The 21,462-nt window shown below is 31.1% G+C and overlaps 1 protein-coding gene across 1 annotated transcript in view; it reads left to right on the top strand.

Annotated features, from left to right (window-relative positions):
- The window catches only part of LOC142325759 (abl interactor 2-like), a 56,508-nt gene extending 36,944 nt beyond the window's left edge, over positions 1-19,564 (top strand). The window contains exons 5-10 of the mRNA XM_075367791.1: positions 1,508-1,655; positions 2,171-2,222; positions 4,388-4,593; positions 8,195-8,530; positions 10,266-10,485; positions 12,800-19,564. Coding sequence (XP_075223906.1) covers positions 1,508-1,655; positions 2,171-2,222; positions 4,388-4,593; positions 8,195-8,530; positions 10,266-10,429 — 906 coding nt within the window. The 3' untranslated portion in view covers positions 10,430-10,485; positions 12,800-19,564. The remainder of the gene's footprint in view (positions 1-1,507; positions 1,656-2,170; positions 2,223-4,387; positions 4,594-8,194; positions 8,531-10,265; positions 10,486-12,799) is intronic.
- The last annotated feature ends 1,898 nt before the right edge of the window (positions 19,565-21,462 follow it).

The raw sequence follows: 21,462 nt of genomic DNA, 5'->3' as shown, positions 1-21,462 counted from the left end.
GGTCAAAACAGGGTTGTGCCAAGGTGTTGGGCTCTCATCACTATTATTCAACTGCGCTCTAGAAATGGTAAGAGGCAATGGCTTAAAAAATGGCCCTCGAAAGTAAAAGTTGACCAAAAAATCAAAACACACTGTTTTGGTTTTGCCGATGACTTTTGTTACACTGCTGGAAAATGACATCGACAAAGCTAAATCACAGATATTAGAACTTCAAAACATTGCAAATAACATTAACCTCAAGATATCATTTGAAAAGACAGAAATTATGCCTCAAAAACCAACTTTATTAAAAGAAGTAAACATAAACAAAAATCAAATCAAAATAGTAACCCAATTTAAATATCCCAGAGAAATAATAACAAACAAACCAAATGAAAAAAAAAAAACTTCATCCATATAAGAAGAAGGAAACTAGCTAAAGCTGAAAAATTAACTTGGTACATGTATATCCTGATCTCCTAGAGGAAGACACCCTTCAATCACCCCCTCTGTACCTAGTCCTGGTAGGCTTTACCAGAGGTTGTCTTATAAACCAACCTCGGCATATGACATCTCTCAGTCTCCTTGTCCTGGGATGCCACTGATGTGAATGCCACAAATGACATTTCCATTGATGTAATGAATATTAAAAATAACAAAACACATCTCTAGTCTCAAGCGAGACTGAAAACTATAGTCGTTGAAGGAACTGAATCACCTACCTACCCGAAAGGTAAAGTGAGTTCACATGCGACACATATGCGGAAAAACACAAAAACAGAAGCACGAAAATATAACTTAATAACAAAACCAAAACCGATATAACAAAAACAACACTAATAAGAAATCGTAACAAAACAAAGTACGCAGGAACAAGACCGAGCTGCATCAATAAAAAGTACCAGAAAGACAGGCAGTGGTGGATTGTGCCCAACAAAGTCATGTACAAGTAGTTGGAATCCATCACTGATACCATGTTTAAGAGAAGACTAGGATTGTTTGGACATATCATGAGGATGCAAGATTCAAGATTTAAAGATTAAGAAACAGGTAGGTAGTACAGTACATTCTCGACTTGAAAACACCAAGACTGGATGCAGGTGGATCAGAGAAATAAGAGAGGATCTGAAGGAAATTGGCCTTACACCAGAATATACCACAGATAAGATAAAATTAAACAAGAAAATCAAGAACAAAAACAGTTGCTTCACACTCACCACACAAACATTTTCAACACTAGAGAGGGCACAAAGATGGGAACATATGAAAAAGTACCGGGAGGACTGCAAGGCCCAAACAGTCCCATCGGACTTGGAAATGGACTCCTATGTGGTCATAAAAGATAATCATAACATATATGTATATTGAATTAATACAACTGTTGCTCTATTGATAATTTTTGTAACTTAAAAAGAGTTATTGCATGAATAATTTACTTTAGTATATGAGAATATTTATTGTAAAAATATGAACATCTTTTTCTTTTTTACTTAATTATTACTTTTTATTGTATAATTTTTATTTACAGACTGTAATGATTCATAAAGAGAAAGTTGCTCGTCGTGAAATTGGTGTGTTAACTGCTAATAAGACTACAAATCGACAGTACAAGATAATTGCTCCAGTTAATCCTGAAAAACCAATAAAATATGTCCGTAAATCAATTGATTATAATGGTATAGTATTTTTTTAAATTTTTATTTCATTTATTCTTGATAAAGAAAGTTATGAGCAAATTTTGAATTTGATGCATTATACATTTAATTTTTCTTAGATGAAACAGAATCTATATGTTATTTTAGTTAAGACTTGTTTTTGTTATGATTCATTTGAATTCTTTTATTATACATTTTGTCCTTTTTTCTGTATTAATTCCTTGGCATATGATGTTATAAACTGTGATTTCTCATTAAAATGAATATCTTGCACAGGATTAAAGTCCTTTATATCTGAGTAATCTGTTAAAAATTAAATAAATAAATATTTTAATTTTAAAGTTTGTAACCAAAGTTTGAATAAAGTTATTGAATTTTTTCTAACTAAAAAAATTCTAAGGCACTGACAGCCAGTGTCACAACTGCAAATAGCGCTCCAAAGTTGTTTTAATTTTGGTGCAGAATGGTTTATTAAATATGGCTTGATTCTTGGGATTTTATAATTATTACACATTAAAGTTTGTGATTCTGTACAGTAAGAGATATAACAAGATTTATCAATCATAAAGCTCCTAGGAATAATAAAATGTTTGAATTTGATTGTGATAAAAGACAAAACTTTGCGTTTTCATTACTATCCTATAAATAGGCTTAAAGGTACTAATGGAAGTAATCAACATCACTTAAAATTAAGATGAAGTTAATGGACAAGAAATGCCCAGGAGCTTTAGGCATGAAAACAAATGGATATGCTCAATTATGCATCCTATTCTTCAGAAAGGATATCATTGACAAAATTGACCACATTCAACAAAATCTGATATGGGATTTAAAAAGACTTGGCAGAGGTCTTTGCTAGCTCATGCCAGTTGCTTTACTGATTCAGAACGTATAAAATGCAGATAATATTCAGATGTTTGTTTTTTATTTCATTTCAAGTTATTTGTCTCATGTTTAATAATCGCACTGTGTATGTTAATATTATAATTCATTTTGGATTCATAATTTGAAATTGGTTTTTACTGATTGTTTCAGATTTGGACTTTCTCTCTCTCTCTCTCTCTCTCTCTCTCTCTCTCTCTCTCTTTTTGTTTTGTTTTGTTTGATGTTAAACTACCTATCTGTTGACTATCAGCTGACACCTTTATATATTTGTTTCCATGTTTATTAATGAGTTTTTCTTTTTTGGCACTTTTACAAATTTTGTTTTAGTTTAAATTTTGTTTTGTTGCTGCATTCTGTATTTATGTTCTGACAATCATAATCCTTTTTGATATTTTTGTATTAAAAAAAAGGATTTCTTCATTTAACTGTGTTAAAAATCTTCTAAAAAAATCTTGTTCCTTAAAAAATACTAATCGCATAATACTCCAGCAAAAGGTCAATATTTTTGGTAGAACTTTGGTTGATGAATAATCCAGTTGGTAATTGTTTGTATTGTTTGGTGTAGGTTGTATGATTCAACACAGTATTTTATAATCTTTATTACAGCATTGTTTGCTTTTTACCAAATAATCCAAGAAGTAAGAAAATATTGTTTTACAGCTCCTGTATTTTTTTAATATTTTATGTTTATAGAAATAATAATTACTTTTTTGAAAAAATACACACTGCTATTTTTCAGGCTCTGCGCAAGACTGTAAACTATCCTGGTCTACTGAAATGATGAGATTATTTCTTCTCACCATCCTTTTCTTTCTTACTTTTGATACATCTTTTCCATTGTTGGTTTTGTGGGTGTTGATCTAAGGCTTTATGTCTGTTTGGGAAGGCTGCTTGTGGTTGGTCTTGGTACAACTGGGATTTAGTCTCATGATGCTAACATAATACTCATGTTGCATCCCTAATAATTGAATACTCCAAAAATTCATATTTTTTTAAACTAGGGAAGATGAATGAGCGAATGCTCTCAACAGCATTGGTCAGTCGCCTAGGGATCTATCTGAAAATATGCGAGTTTTGTGTGTTGATTACCACTTAAATCACTTTCAATGCCGGAGCAAGATCTGCTTATATGAATGATACCTCCATTTGTTTATCTGTTAACTCGACTTCTATGAAATTCACAACATGATTGTTTCATTTGCTGCATACTTATAAGATCAAGAACATAAAGAGCTTCAACCTTTTTCATGATCTTTATGTTCTACTCATTTAATTTAATTATATGTTCTACTTATTTGCCACCAAAACTGCAAAAAACAGATTGCAAATCTTATGTACGGACAGACATAACAGTTACAACTTTTAAACTGCCTAAATCAGAATTAAGCATATTAGGAGTTTAGTCATCCATCAAGTAGACAACATTTAAACTAAGAACTAATCATTATTTGTAATACAGCAAAAATTTAATAAGGGGATTTTCACTCTTTTCTTCAAAATAACCTTTCTGGTTCACTCAAAAACAAAAATTTATTATGGTGTGTTGTTTAAAAATACACTCTAAATGGTATAAATAAGTTATTTTATGAGGAAACTACATTTTTTATTTTAAATTATTTATATTTTATTAGTAAGATATCATGTTGTTTCCAGTTTGTTATATTTCTTAATTTAATCAGCCAGCCAATATTGTGTCTAGATGTTATTTCAATCAGACTGGTAAAGAAGAGTGTTCTGCATAATGTGTTATTATTATTTACAATTATTATCTGTTATATTACTAAAATTTAATATAGAAAATGGTATAATATTTTATTAATTAAAAAAATAAATTATAGTTTGAAATAATTAATGGTTTTTATTTGTAGGTTCAGTCATTATGCACCAAATTATCCATTGGGTCATCCGAGACGCACTGGTGTTGGATATAGTACACTGCCAATGGCATCAACAGCTGCACCTGCACCATCCCCGCCACCACAAGTAGGAATGGTTCATCCATTACCACAAACTCCACCACCTCCTCCACCGCCAAATTCGTATAATACATTAGATCATCATGCTTCAATGCCACGTATGTATTTTTAAATTTTATGGTGATTAATTTACCCTAATGAAAGATATTATGTTATACATGGGGAAAAAAAAAGATTAGTAAATGTAGAAGTTTAAGGTAATTGATGCTTCATGAGTAATGTTCTTGCCGTGGAATTTCCAGAGATTTCTCAAATTGTAGTGTGTGGATTTGTTCCTGAAAAACTACGTTAATGTGAAGCGAGTACAAGTTGGGTGATTAATTTAAATTAATTAAAAATTTCAGATAGAAACTGACAATCTTACATCCCAGATCTTTTAAATTAATATAGACTATGTAAAAAAAATTATAAAGTAGATATGTACAATTATTGAATCTGTACAACTCTTCTTAGTTTTGATGTATGCTTAATACTTTAGATATTATTTTAATACTTGTTATATCTTTTTAAAGTAATTTATAATATATTTATACTATTTTTACAATTGATGTTAAGATATCCTGCTTAACACTTGTTGAAAATAGGATTCGAATTTCAAGCTTTGTGTTGTAGGACTTGCTAAGTCTGTTTTATTTAAACTTTTCCACACCTACTAATACATGTTACCAGATATTTTATTAAACTATACATACATATTTAATTATAGCCCATAGAAAGGGTGCACTGATTTGTTGCTTTACACTGTCTCCAATTTTTTTGTTATGGTTGTAAATGAAAATGCATGTAAAGAACAGGAATACCATCAGAATTATTTTTTCTGAAAGCATTAATATTCTTTAATTAGTCCTAGTTCATGTGGTGATCAAGGTGAGAGTGGCAGTAAGTTTTAATATAATCTGTATTTCATTGGATTTGGTATGTTATAAAATACATAATATTTATGAAAAAGGGGAATTTCCGTCAGACTTCAAAAAAAGTGTTATAGTCATGATACCAAAGAAAGCAGGGGCAGATAAATGTGAAGAATACAGAACAATTAGTTTAACTAGTCATGCATCAAAAATCTTAACTAGAATTTTATACAGAAGAATTGAGAGGAGAGTGGAAGAAGTGTTAGGAGAAGACCAATTTGGTTTCAGGAAAAGTATAGGGACAAGGGAAGCAATTTTAGGCCTCAGATTAATAGTAGAAGGAAGATTAAAGAAAAACAAACCGACATACTTGGCGTTTATAGACCTAGAAAAGGCATAACGTAGACTGGAATAAAATGTTCAGCATTTAAAAAAAATTAGGGTTCAAATACAGAGATAGAAGAACAATTGCTAACATGTACAGGAACCAAACAGCAACAGTAACAATTGAAGAACATAAGAAAGAAGCCGTAATAAGAAAGGGAGTCCGACAAGGATGTTCCCTATCTTCGTTACTTTATAATCTTTACATGGAACTAGCAGTTAATGATGTTAAAGAACAATTTAGATTCGGAGTAACAGTACAAGGTGAAAAGATAAAGATGCTACGATTTGCTGATGATATAGTAATTCTAGCCGAGAGTAAAAAGGATTTAGAAGAAACAATGAACGGCATAGATGAAGTCCTACGCAAGAACTATCGCATGAAAATAAACAAGAACAAAACAAAAGTACTGAAATGTAGTAGAAATAACAAAGATGGACCGCTGAATGTGAAAATAGGAGGAGAAAAGATTATGGAGGTAGAAGAATTTTGTTATTTGGGAAGTAGAATTACTAAAGATGGACGAAGCAGGAGCGATATAAAGTTCCGAATAGCACAAGCTAAACGAGCCTTCAGTAAGAAATATAATTTGTTTACATCAAAAATTAATTTAAATGTCAGGAAAAGATTTTTGAAAGTGTATGTTTGGAGTGGCGCTTTATATGGAAGTGAAACTTGGACAATCGGAGTATCTGAGAAGAAAAGATTAGAAGCTTTTGAAATGCGGTGCTATAGGAGAATGTTAAAAATCAGATGGGTGGATAAAGTGACAGATGAAGAGGTATTGCGGCAAATAGATGAAGAAAGAAGCATTTGGAAAAATATAGTTCAAAGAAGAGACAGACTTATAGGCCACATACTAAGGCATCCTGGAATAGTCGCTTTAATATTGGAAGGACAGGTAGAAGGGAGAAATTGTGTAGGCAGGCCACGTTTGGAGTATGAAAAACAAATTGTTGTGGATGTAGGATGTAGAGGGTATACTGAAATGAAACGACTGGCACTAGATAGGGAATCTTGGAGAGCTGCATCAAACCAGTCAAATGACTGAAGACAAAAAAAATAAAATAAAATACATTTAGTACATTCAGTTCTGTGTACAAGGAAAACAGGTTGACTAATTTTTGCTAGTAATCCCTCCATAGTATCTCATTTTTATTGAGAATGTCTATACCATTTTTCGATTAATATCTTGTGTCAAGTTGATTACATCTGCCTGATTATGCATAAACCTAGCATAACAAACATATCTTAAGGAAAAAGTTGTTTAGAGAAAGAATGAGATTATCTTTATGGTTTATTGACTAGCTACTGTATAGAGGGTCAGAAGTGTGGATAAAGCTGTTTCCTGCATTGAATGCCTCTGGGCTCCAGTGTAGATGGAAAAATGCCTACAAAATATAATGTAAATAAAACAAGCTCAAAATTTAACTGTAGGTGTAAACATGAGAACATTGATTACATCCAATAAATTCAGTAATTTGTAATATACCAAATCACATATCATCTTTATGGGTTATCTATGACAATTATAAATCATCTAGTTGAAGCAAGTTGTAAAACTGTTTTATCTTCATGATTTGTTTTCTCTAGAATGCTTTATGAAATATTTATTAAGGCTTCTAATCTTTTGTTTGAAAGATAATTTTGATACTTCTTCACAAAGTATACATTACATTCTGGAGTCGATAAGATAAAACTTAAAATAACTTCTCATGTGTCGTATCTAAAATATTTTCAGATTTGAAAAATAGATTATATATTGGTAAAGTTTTGTTTTTTGCAAAAAAATTGTTAACTACTGTATAATTGTTTTGGTTTGATCGGTCAAACATATTTTATTTATTGTATTTTTTCTTATCTTTGGTGGGTCAAACTCATGCTATAATGTTATCTTTTTCTTGAAAACATTAAGACACAGTGAGGCTATTTTATTTATTTATTTATTATCTATAAGGAGAGATACCCATTGTAGACAGTTGCAGCTGCATTCAAGTGGCCTCCATATATATGGACATCTTTTTTCTTCAGCATTTTTATTCCGTTGAGCCTCATAGGCTGGTTTTAAGTATAACCTTTTTCCTATTACTAGACACAACTAAAAATTATAGCCACAAAGCAGAAATAACTGGATTGGATCCATTAAGGATGTCGGTAGAATTTCCAATTGATGGATTTAATGTTATAAATAACACATAAATCCATTGCTTTCATATAATTATATTGCCTCCATGCTCCTTTTGTATTTAGTACTAAAGAATTCAACAAAAATCAGTTTGATTGCCCAAAAATAGTTAAAATATAGTTATAAAATAGTCAGACACACACCTTTTTTCTAGCCATGTTAGTAGTGAAGGAAAGTTAGTGTTGATTTGTGTTCCAATAACTACGTTAATCTTTTGTTTGTTGATTATTGTATAATTCAATTTTTTCTGAATTTAGTGTTTACCATTCATTTTTCAGCACCACCTTCTCCATTGACATTAAGCAATAATTCAGGTGTTCCAGCGAGTACAGTCAGTAGCATCGACTCTGAAAGTATGGATCATAACCGTCCAATACATAGCACAAGTACATTGCCACATTCCGGTGTTCATCATACTTCCAGTCACCATCATCATCATACGTTGCCTCATCACCATTCTTCACGATCCTCTCCACCGTTGCCACCTCCACCGCTTCCAGAAGAAGATCAGCATCCAAGATTCGGGCAACCGGCATCTAGTTCACGAGGGTTAGCTATTGTTTCTGATGAACCAGATTTACCCGGTTGGGTTCCAAAGAATTATATTGAAAAAGGTACTTCATTTTGTGGTGTATTCTTAACCGGTGTCTTTATTTTTATATTTATGCTTAATTTTTTATGAATGAGCAGGTGTAGTCATATATAGCCATGAAATATTTATTTTAAGGTATTAGTAATGAGAAGTAAATTATTAAACTTAAGTGCCATAAATATTTTTTCGAAGAGTAAATATCAAAATAAATTGTTAATAAAAATGAATACGTTAAACTCAACTATTTACAATATGAAAGTGAAAAAAATTATATAATTTTTTTCACATTAATGAGTTTTTTTTAATGCAACAGTGAAACTGATGATTGTTCTGTAGTAATAAAACTTATTAGAAGGACTCTACCCAAATGAATAAAAAAGAATACAATCCAAGATGGCAGATGATTGGCCACTGTAATTCATTGAAGCTGATATGCATAGCCATTGTCTTACATAGGGTTGAATGTGTCAATATAACTTTTCTAATATGTACGTTTAAGGTAATTAATATCAGGCATTTTGTATAAATGAACAGTAAGCATTCACACATCTTTAATTTGGGACATTTGGCTGTAAAAATCCTACCAAATGTATCCTACCTAAATTAAAAATTAACTACGTGAAAATGAACATTACAATTTAAAAAAAAGAATCGTGGTTTAATTTTGAACTTTATATTAAATGTGAGTCAAAAAAAACAATGATATGAAATTATCATCATTTGGTCTAAAAACAAACTGGCTTAGTATTAATAGAATTATTATGTGTCATATTTTTGTTAATTAGTTTTACATTTCAATTAATACGACTATTTATTGTCATTTAAATTTGTTTTTAAAGTTATATGAATGCTTAACTGAAGGTTTATTTTGTTAACTGCTGCTTCTATTAAAAACTATTACATGACGGTTTGATCAAGCAGGACAGAGTAGGATTTTTGAAAATATTACTATTTGAAATCATTCAGTTTTTTTACCAAAACTGTGATAAAAGAATTTTATAAATTTGCTTAATTATGTCTTTGCGTGTAGAAGGTTGGTATTGTTATCTAGCAAACCTATTGTACAATAAGTTTTATTGTCATTTCTCACCTCATGAACAAGATTTAACAAAATACCCGTTTTAACAAAATCTCTGCGAGTATCCTGGATACTTTTGGAGGATTTAACTGTTTATTAAACTAGAAGTGGCTGGAAATTTTGCTTGTTCAACTGACCTAGTCTTATCTAATTCATTATTGAGAAGTAATCGGTCTTCTTTTTTGATATGCATTTTATGAGATGAGATGAATGAAATAATAGTAAGAAAATACCATATCTTCTTTCTTTGTAGTTGAACCCATTATCAGCGGAAGCTACATTAGAGTAAAATAATTTTAAGAAATATATCTTTTTCAACCTATTGCTAATAAAGTTATTTCATTATACATAAATATGCTACATCTCCTTAATTTATGATTTAAGTTGCTCAACAGTGAAATGATGTAACTGTAAGCAGTTTCTGATGATAATATAAGTTCTCTCTAAACTTTTATGCTATCATTATTTGTATTTTATGACGTGATATGTGTTTAGTTTGTAATGTTACACATTTAATTTCATGATTTTGTGTATAGCCAATTTAACTTTTGTCTGTTCTTGCTAAAGAATACTTTGCGTAAGCAAGTTTTAGACTGCATGCAAATATTGTTTAAATACTGTGAAACCTGTAAAGAATAAATCTCCTTATCTTATTAATATTTTTTTTTTTTTTTTACAGTGGTGGCAATTTATGATTACTATGCTGATAAAGAAGATGAAGTTAGCTTTCAAGAGAGTGCTGTTATATATGTATTAAAGAAAAATGATGATGGGTGGTGGGAAGGTGTTATGGATGGAATTACTGGATTGTTTCCTGGAAATTATGTTGAACCTTGCGTTTAAATTTTAATATATAAGTTTGAGCAATTCTTCTTTTCACATGTTAATGAGTATATAGTGTAAGTATACATTTTTTTCTTATTTATTATAATTGTTGTTTTAAACATAATTATTTTGTTAAGTCTATTATAAAACGCAAGAATTGTGTGCGTAGCCTGTTTGAATGTTTATTTTACTAGTGTAATTAAAAAAAGTTTTGGGTGTAAATTTATTCATTTAATTATACAGGGTGATTACAAATGATTCATTTGGATTTTAAAAATCTGCATTTAAAAAAGTGGTACACATAAAATTAACAGTAACTGTCCACGTTTCAGTCATGCCGTCATAAATGTTCAATATGGCTTCCATTTGTCACACGACATACATACGTGGTAATCCAGTTCAGCCTACATAGGCATTAACATATCCCTATTGTTGAACATAAATGCAACTGTAATGCGTGTAGTCAACCAAAGTTGTTAGGTGTGTCGGCACATAAACACAGTCTTTCACATACCCCCCGAAGGAAAAAATCACAAACTATAAGATAAGGAGATCTAGGAGGCCATTTTAAGAGCACTAAGTCATCATCTGTACATCGCGCAATCCAGCGGTGTGGGAGTTCTTCATTCAGGAAGCCTCTGGCTGTGTTCTTCTTCAGGAAGTTGGCTGTGGAATATCAAGTTTATTACTAATGTGTTGAGTTGACTTCTTTAGACTATGAATGAAACTCACCCTGACTCTCTCCACTGTTTTATCCAAAATGCTTAGGTGTCCGGTGTTTTTACCTTTGCACAAACAACCAGTGTCTTTAAACTGTCAATACCGTTTTAGAATGTTTTGGTGGTCTGGTGGTTCTGTTTCAAACTGCAGTAACAACGGCTAAACATTTCTCATACTCTAAGAATGAGCATGCTTTCTGTTGCATAGATGCCATTTTAGAAACTGAGCTTGTGCTGCTACATGTTGATATTATATCAACTTTGTTTTACCAAATTTTTATAGGAACTGTTTAAAAAACAAAGTGAACAAAAATTCCTTACTTGATTTTAAATTAAGTAACAACTAGATCAGAAGAACAAATGCTTGTTTTTTTTTTAATAACAGTCACGGTGATGTTCTGTAATATATGTAACAGGAAAGTGTACAGTGAATGAAGAAAACTGGATTAGGTGTAACTGCATTTTAAAAATGTTAGAAAAAATTTTTAATTGAATATTGCCATAAAAAGTGAAACATACGGTGCTGCTATTTCATCGAGACAGCTAACAAACGTCCCAGAACTTTACTAAAACATCAGATTTTCATTTGTTTTAATTTTGATGTTCTTTATGGCAGATTTCATATTATTTAAAGTTTTTATCTCTATAATTTTGCCAGTTTTACCAAATGCATGTAGCATAGATCTATTTCCCAGGTTTGTTTCTTTGACGATATCACACTCCTGGGAACTTACACTTTCTGAATACTATTTTATTTTTTAGTAATTTTACAAGCAAATCCCTATCTATCTTTTCACCAAATGAAAAGGTCTTCTACCTTTTCATTTGGTGAAGATTACATTTTGAAATTACTGTAAAATATCAATTTGTGACATTTCTTTACTGAAGACGACAATGTAAATGATATGAAATTAAGATTATTTCATGTCAAGCAGCAACCAAACAAAAGTGACATAACATTTCAGAATGTTTCAGTATACATGTGTGTGATTCATTGAAAATGTAATAACTAGTTATAATTACTTACTAACTAGAAGTTTATCCAAGTGATTCTAAGTTAGACTATTTACTAGTGTGTAGTTTTAGCATCCTTTTATTTACATCATTTTGACTAATTGCTAAAACTACTCAGTAGTAACTAACTTTATTCACTTTACTGGCTGTTTAGTTCATTTTAATTACAGATAATGTATTTATTATGTAAATATTGCTTGCATATTTTTTTCTTATTGAATTACTAGAACTTTTCTTTACAAGAAACTTTGCAACGCATATATTTTTTATATCGAGTGAGAACTTAATTTTGCAAGCGATCTCTCTTATTTTGTAGAGTGTGGGTTTAAATTAAATGAATTCTAACAATAGCAGGATTCTGTACTATATAGAGGTAAATTTGGTTTTAAATTAATGAATTTAACTGTAGTGTTGGTAAGCATTTTATTCAACTGCAGATTACATTGTGAAATTCATTTTGTCTAAATTTTATTATTATTATTCTATTTAAATTTATGATCTACCACTTCCTCTTTGTGATAAGTTACATATCCTGTTACATATGAGGAACTGATTACTTATCTTTCATTTTTTTGTTTATTTACTTTTAAATCTAGAGATATTAAAATGTACAATATTTAATTTTTTATTACTTATATTGGTTTTTTTTTTTCAGGAGAGGAAACAAAATGCACAAGTTAGATCTGTAGTTAAGGGAATAGTAAATGAGGATAGAGAGATATAGAAAACATTTTTATAATCTATTTTGAATTTTTTTTTTATATATTTATTTAATTTAGTAATTTAGGCGCGATTAATAATATTAGGTTTAGTTTTTATCCATCTAGATTTATCAGCATCCCATAATTTATAACTTTGTTGTATTTCACCTATGTTAATGTTTGAAGGACTAAATGCATGATATTGTCAATGTCTTGTCAAATTAGAACTTATAATAAAAGACAAATCTGAAGGTCCTAATCTAGATATAGATCAACAGTAAGCAAGTTTGTTGTTTGTGAACATTTTCAAAAAAGTCACATCCGCACATATAAATCATTCAGCCCTTTGTTGTGTAGTCTTTCTTTGCATTAAGACAGTTGATTTGCAATTCACGGTGGAGATTTTAAAATTTTAATTAATTAATAATTCCTTCATTGTTATAAATAATTATTTGTTCACTGTAATAACATTTAACCCATTCCCATCCAAGTTTAACTAAAATTTCCCAGCCCACAGGACTGGGTTTTTTTTCTTTCTAATAACTATAATTTGTAGCACTTAAGACTTGTTTCCAAACTACTTTATTTACATTATTTACAAAGTATATTTACAGTTTTAGTAATTTACTTTTGTATGTTATTCTTCAAAACAAGTTTCTAGACCGGTACACTATTCACTTCTTCCTTGAGAGCACTACACACTTTACACCTTGATGGTCTTGCCTTGCTTGTAGAAGGTATTTTTTGAATAAAGTGACCCCCAATTTTTTGCCTGAAGATGAAGTGGATTATCATGGAATGCTGATGCCAGCCCCCCACTTCATTGCATTCTAGTAACTGAACACTTTGCAATAACAGGAAAAGATGATAACTTTTGGTCCTGCTTGTCAACACCTACTAATATTTTTATTATAGTCAACCATTACATTAGGTATTAATACTATTTTAGGGTTAGGCTTCTTTATTTCTGTTTGAGGAATAACCTCCTGGTACTCTACACGAGCATGAAGTGTGGACAACATTGTTACCATCTTCTGGTCATGCCACTTTACACACAACAAATTTTTACTAGAAAATGAAAGTTCACCTTTCTTCAATTTTATTTTCTTCAGATCTTTAGGGGTGTATTTCCTTTAATTTGTAAGGTTCCCACAGCATAAGTACCTTGATCGAGAACCATTCTGTATAATTTCAGTGATGTGTACCAGTTATCCATGCACAGAACACAGCTTGGTGAAGCAAATTTGAAAATTTGATTTTGTGTGAAGCTAATTTGTCTCATTGCAAATTTTCATTACACAACACAAATTTGCAGCGAGACAAATTTGAATCCAATTGTTCTCCCAAAAATTTATTGATAACATCCAACTCTGCTGAATCCGAAACATCACTTTTTTCACTACTGTTTTCATTTAGAATGTTTTCTACAAAATTGCTAAACTCCTTAGCCTTAACAAAAACTTCACTTCAAGACGTCATAATGTAAACAAAACACGAACAAGTTGGGAAATAACAATTGAAATCACGCCAATAACAGTTGATTTTCGATGTGAAAATTGATAGTACAATTACAAGGAGATTTGATAAGGTAGTAATGAGGCACAGTCTCATACTTACTGTTTTGGTGTAAATCATAATATGTTTAATATTCATTTTGCTGCAGTATGTAAGTAAGAAAGACAGAATTTTTTATCAATAGAAAAATAAGGATTTTTGTTATGTATGGCTGTTTTTAATTAATAAAAAGCAGAAAAATTTTTATAAATTTGAGGAGAAAAAACAAACTTAATGTTTCAAGTTGTGGTTTGAATGTGCTTATTAATAAATATTAAAAAAGAAAATCTGTTTGCAAACCAAAACAATACTGTTTACAAACTAAATAAAAATTTACAAAGTTCCGGGCTAGAAGAGACTGACTTTTTATTATTTTAAATATTTTTTGTAAATTTGTGCTCAAGAAATATACAAAATCATAAATTAAATGGGAGAACTAAAAAGAAGTATAATTTAAAAAAAAAAAAATAGTATTAAAATATATTGTTCTAACTTTAGATTCATATTATGTTGGGTTTTCTGGTTTTTACGATTGCCCTGGTCTCCTTCATTTACAGTTGAGAATTTCAATGTGCTTCAAAATGAAATGAGCTTGCTATGCACTGTCAGCTTTTTTGCAATAGCTATTTTACAAAAGTTAAAAGTGTATACATCTCGCATTTTCAGTTGCAGACATCTGAACCTACCATTAACCTGCCATTAACTATCTGTATTTAGGCTATTCAGGGTACCATAAACTACATGTAGTAGTTATACCTATCTTATATTTTTAGATAAAAGTTAGGGATTCCATTACATTAGGTGAAATAATTTTGTTAAGTATCTAAACTAAGATATTTAGTAAACTAAGATCAGGTAAAAACCATAAATCCACCAGGTTGGTTTAGTGGTGAACATGTCTTTGTAAATCAGCTGATTTCAAAGTCGAAAGTTCTAAGGTTCAAATCCTAGTAAAGGCAGTCACTTTTATACGGATTTGAATACTAAATCGTGGATGTTGGTGTTCTTTGGTGGTTGGGTTTCAATTAACCACACATCTCAGAAATGGTGGATGTGAGACAATACAAGACTACACTTCATTTACACTCATACATATCATCCTCATTCATTCTCTGAAGTAATCCTGACGGTGGTTCTGGAGGCTAAACAAAAAAAGAAAAACTGTAAAAACCATAAAAAATAATATGAGACTTTATGTTTGATTATAATGTTGAAAAAAACCTTAAAACATAGTTGTTAGATCTTACCTAGCAACTTTTGGCTTATTTTTCTTCCAGTTTTGTGGTTTCCAAAATCTTTTTCTACTTCTCTGACCTTCAACTGGTCTAAGATTTAGTTCCATCTTCATATTGAGGGAGAGGGAGAGAGAGAGAGAGAGAGAGAGAGAGAGAGAGGGAGAGAATAATGCTAATTACATTCATTAGAGCAAACAATAAACATAACCTCAAAATCATGTTGAATTCCAAATAGCTGATTGGTGGGACAGCAGCTAGCATCAAAACTACATAATCCATTGGATTATCTGACTTTTGTAATTAACTACGACTTTAAAATCCTACTTTTCCTTTAAAATCCTTTTCTTAACTTTACTTCTTTACTTTTCTTTAATATCCTACTTTTAAAATAGATTTTATTGATTGATTGAGTTTTGATACAAACCAACAGTAAATTTGGATTCCTTGCCTAAAACATTATAAGAAACCACTGCTAACTAAATATTGCAAATTTTGAATTATCTGAGTCTTTTTGATTCTAGCCCCCTCATGTAATAGAAAACAAAATTGAGCTTCTCGTATCTCTTAATACTGACAGCACTATGGATTTCTAATCTTTTCTTCTCAGGTTCTCCGATTGTGCAAGTTTCACTTCCGTATAAAGCTACACTCCAAACATATACTTTCAAAAATGTTTTCCTGACGTTTTGATGTAAGGAAATTATGTTTCTGACTGAAAGCTTGTTTCGCCTGTGCTATTCAGCATTTTATATTGCTCCTGCTTTGTCCATCTTTAGTAATTCTACTTTCAAAATTACAAAATTCTTCTACCTCCATAATCTTTTCCCTTCCTATTTTTATACTCAGTGGTCCATCTACATTATTTCTACTATATTTCATTGCTTTCATTTTATTCTTGTTTATTTACATGCGGTAGTTCTTGTGTAGGACTTCATCATAGCATATTCATTGTTTCTTGTAAATACTGTTTTACTCTTTGTAAGAATTTACTCTTTAAACTATATCATCAGCAAATTGTATAATCTTTATCTTTTCATTTTGCACTGTTACTCTTGATCTAAATTGTTCTTTAACATCATTAACTACTAGTTCTTTGTAAAGATTAAAAAGTAACAGGAATAGGGAACATCCTTGTTGGACTCCCTTTTTTTATTACGGCTTCTTTCTTATATTCTTTGATTATTACTGTTGCAGTTTGGTTCCTGTAAATGTTAGCAATTGTTCTTTTATCTCTCTACTTGAACCCTAAGTTTTTTAAAATTCTAAATTTTTATTCCAGTTATGTTATCATTGCTATTGGCAGTTGCCTTTTCTAAGTCTATAAGTGCCAAGTATGTTGGTTTGTTTTCCTTTAGTCTTCTTTCTCTTATTAATCTGAGTGCTAAAATTGCTTCCCTTGTCCCTATACATTTCCTGAAACCAAATTGGTCTTTTCCTAACACTTTTTCCTCTCTTGCCTCAGTTCTTCTGTGCAGAATTCTAGTTAAGATTTTTGATGCATCAATAATTAAGCTAATTGTTCTGCATTCTTCACATTTATCTGCTCCTGCTTTCTTTGGTATCATGACAATAACACTTTTTGAAGTCTGACAGAACTTCCCCTTTTTCGTAAATATTACACACCAGTTTGTATAATCTATCTCTCTTAAATACAGATCTCAGTATTGTATCTTCCTTTTCATCCAATTCGATCTCCTCTTCTTCCTCTATAACACTAGTTTCTAATTAATTTCCTCCATATAACCCTTTAATATATTCCACCCACCTATCTACCTTTATTTTCGTATTATAAATCTGTACCATCTTTGTTTAACACATTATTAGATTTAATTTATATACCACAAAATTCTCCTTAACTTTCCTGTATGCTCTGTCTATTTTACCAATGATCATTTCTCTTTTCACTTCTGAACACTTTTCTTTAATCCACTCTTCTTTTGCTAATTGCACTTCCTGTTTATAGTATTTCTTTATTGTCAATAGTTCGTTTTACTTTCTTCACTTTAGCAATCTTATACTTTCTATGTTCATCCATCAGCTGCAATATATTCTTTGATATCCAAGGTTTTCTGGTAGTTCTCTTTGTTCTGTCTAAATTCGGTACTGCTGATTTAAGAAATCCTTTTTAACATTCTCCCATTCTTCTATATTTTCTACCTTACTTTTTTTACTCAGACCCCTTGTGATGTCCTCCCAAAAATCTTCTTTACCTACTCTTCCTCAAGCTTCTCTAAATTCCACCGATGCATCTGACACCTTTTCTTCAGGTTTTTAAACCCTAATCTACTTAGGGTGCTTATCCTGTCTGTTCCAGGATAAGCATTGCAGTCAACAAGTTGATTTCTAAATCTTTGTTTAACCATGATATAATCTATCTGATACCTTGCATTATTACTTGGCTTTTTCCTTGTGTGTATTCTTCTATTATGCTTTTTAAACTGGGTGTTGGGAAATACTAAATTATACATCGTACAAAACTCGGTAAGTCGGTCACCTCTTTCATTCCTTTTTCCTAGCCTGTATTCACCCACAGTATTTGCTTCCTTGCCTTTTCCAATGCTTGCATTCCAGTCTCCAACTATGTATATACACTCATATATCACATATTTCCTCGTATGTACACTCTACCTCATCATCTCAAGGGACTTGTAGTCATATAGAGAACGGAGTCAGGAGTCAGTAAAATATTAGTTAACTTTTATTGTTAGTTGGACAATTAACAATTTTGAAACTCTTAAAAAAACTCAAGGAAACTACGTAACAATAAACTATTTTTAACAAAATATTTTAATGAATATATATTGATCTTTTAATATGTCATTTTTTAAATTTAAAATATATTTATAATTTTTGTGAAATATAACAGCGTGTCGTTGCTGAATAGTAATGTTTTATAGATTCTTTTATATATACCAGGATTTTCAGGAGATGCTTGTGAATCAGCCTTCTAACCACTTATGTGCGCAGTCTTGAATTCTACAAGCTAACTGAATTAGGTATAGACATCATTAAAAGTACTTTGATTTAGATACAAAATATTTAGATTGGCAACAGAAGTGTAACAGAGGGGATATTTTAGTTGTCAAATTGCAATTTTGCCTGAGGTTACACTATATTTATTTCTTGTATATTTAAAATGATATTATATACATAAAATTATATTTAAAATATATATTGTATAATTAAAATTTTATCAAGTAACTGGGACAAAATGACAAATTGGCTGGGATGCTGGGACCTCATCATCAAAGCGGGACGACTGGTAAGCCTATAAATATATCATCTCGGGCAATAAAGCTAAATGAAAACAGACTTATGCTGGTAATCAATAAAACTATTGAATTTATAAACTGTATAAATAATTATAATTTATAAACTGTACAATTTATAAAATTGTATGGCCTCTTCTATAATCTTATCATGTTTATTTCAAAAATATAATGTATACACGTTATATTTAATTATATTTTAAGCAGTAATTAATTATTTATAATATTATTTATTATAACCATATATTATATAATTATATTTTAAGCGATGAATCAAGAAAGAAGAAAAAACTAAACTATTCTAAGGGGAGAAAATTTTTTATAAATTCCTTAGAGATATTTGATAAGAGATAATTAGGTGTTGACAATATTATGTGTTAGTCCTTCAGTAAATTGATTAATTATATTGTATGATTTGATGTGTCACAGAAAGGATTATTTCCAATCTAATATAAAATTTCTTATGCCAATGAAACCTTATTTACATTGATATTGTTTTTTTTTTTTAATATATATAATGTATTGTATTTTATTTTAAAAAATTGAGACCTTTGTATTACATATTTTATTGATTTTATTGTAACTTATAAGAATTATTCATAGAATTAAAATTATAATTAATTCATATTATGGTGTTTTTAAGGAATAAAACCTGTTCACAATGAAATTTTTTTAAGTATTAAAAACATTTTCGTAAAATTTCTGTTACATTTTACTTTCGTTATTGCAGTTGAGTTAATGACATTTACTAACCTTGAGTACTAACAAGTAAATATTGCTGCTGAAGTTATGAATACGTTATAAAATGAGGAGAGAAATTAAATTAAAAAGTAAACAAGATTAAAACAATTTGTTAGTGAATTGTATCCTGGAAATTGAATGGTATGATTGAAGTATAATAGAATGCCTGCACCTAATGCTGGATTCAGTTCACTACATGCTATTAGCATTTTTGTTGTTAATGAATACTAGAGTTGCAGTTAAAAAAATGGGTAAACAAAGGACAATTTAGTTTACAAAGGGGTAATTTTATGAGTTTGCAAAATCTAGTTTACCAGCTAAGGATTAAGGTTGTAAAGCTCCCCAAAATATCAGAAATAAAGAAGTTGGAAAGTAAAGTAATTATACAGTATTAGTATTATTTATATACCTCTAAGATTGAGGTTGAACCCACTGGCTTGGTCTAGTGGTGAGCGTGTCTTTGCAGATCAGCTTATTTCAAAGTCGAGAGTTCCAATGTTCAAATCCGAGTAAAGGCAGTTAATTTTACACAGATTTGAATACTAGATCGTGGATATCGGTGTTCCTCTGTGATTGGGTTTTAATTAACCACACATCTCAGAAATGGTCAACCTTTTTTTTTTTACTTCTCGGCCCTCGGCCCCCCTAGTTCAATCCAACTTTCAGGTACAGCTCGAACCAGAGGGGTGTCTATTTCATCGACGAGCCTCCCCACATACCAGCTGTATGTCTGGAATGGCAGGTTAGATCCATTATCATTTGCCTGTTTGACGCCATGGCCAGACACAGCATTGAGTTTTTCAACATTCATTTTAAAACCTAATGCTCCCCTGGAGTTCCCAGCCGATCATTGAAACTTACACACCTAAACATGCCAGCCCTCACAACTGGGGCTATCCACCCTTCCCTATTCTAAAAACTCCTCTGACGCTCCTCGATTTCCTTGGTCCGCAGCATCTCTGAAGCAAATCTGTCAACTTGTTTCCATTTTGCAGCATATAATCAATGATGCTTTTTGTTTGATCAGAAATTCTGGCCTTGTTTCGTTCATTCCTCCATCTGTTATACAGGAAAACTGCATGTTTCACTGTGTCTTCTTGGTTACAGAACATACACTACGATGTTGCACATCTCCCAATTTTATTGAGGTAAACTTTCCTTTCCACTAGTTCATGAATTTATCTCCCTTCTCTCCATACCGTTACAAATATCGGTCCTTTCTTCAACCTGCAGGTCAATCAGTGGTGTTGATATGACCATACACAATGCCGCATATGAAGCTGTTCGATAAGCTGATGCAACCCCCAGCAATGCCCTATGGTGGACCCTGGTTACTCTTTCCATATTTCGTTTAATTTGTAGCGTAGCACCTCAAAGAGGAGCTGCATACAGGATTGATGAGGCAATAGCCAACACTATTACTTTCCTCTTGGATGCTCTGGGGGCTCTCTGAGTATTCATTAAAATATTTAGGGCTTTAGGCATTCTTTCTGCTTTGTCAACTTTTCATCACATGTTCCGTGAATCTGTTATGTTTATCTAAAAAGACTCCCAAGTATTTCAATACATTCACTTCTTGCACCCTTTGTCCATCCATAATCAAGTGTATGGGACATATGTTCCTCCGTCCTGTAACTACCAGATATTTGCACTTCTGTGGTGCATACCACAGAGAGGGAGTTCTCTTATCTGTTCTCTGACATCACTAAACAGTGGTTTCCCCTTTGCTGCATCTCTTCTTTGTCACAACCTCAGGCCATGATGACCTGATCATCGGCATAGGCTGTTAACTCTACCCTTGGATTGTTGTAGCCTCTG

This window comes from Lycorma delicatula, chromosome 5 (assembly GCF_047948215.1).
Source record: "Lycorma delicatula isolate Av1 chromosome 5, ASM4794821v1, whole genome shotgun sequence".
NCBI classification, from domain to species: Eukaryota; Metazoa; Arthropoda; class Insecta; order Hemiptera; family Fulgoridae; genus Lycorma; species Lycorma delicatula.
Note: the sequence above shows the minus strand (reverse complement) of the source record. Positions and strands in the feature narration are given on the sequence as shown.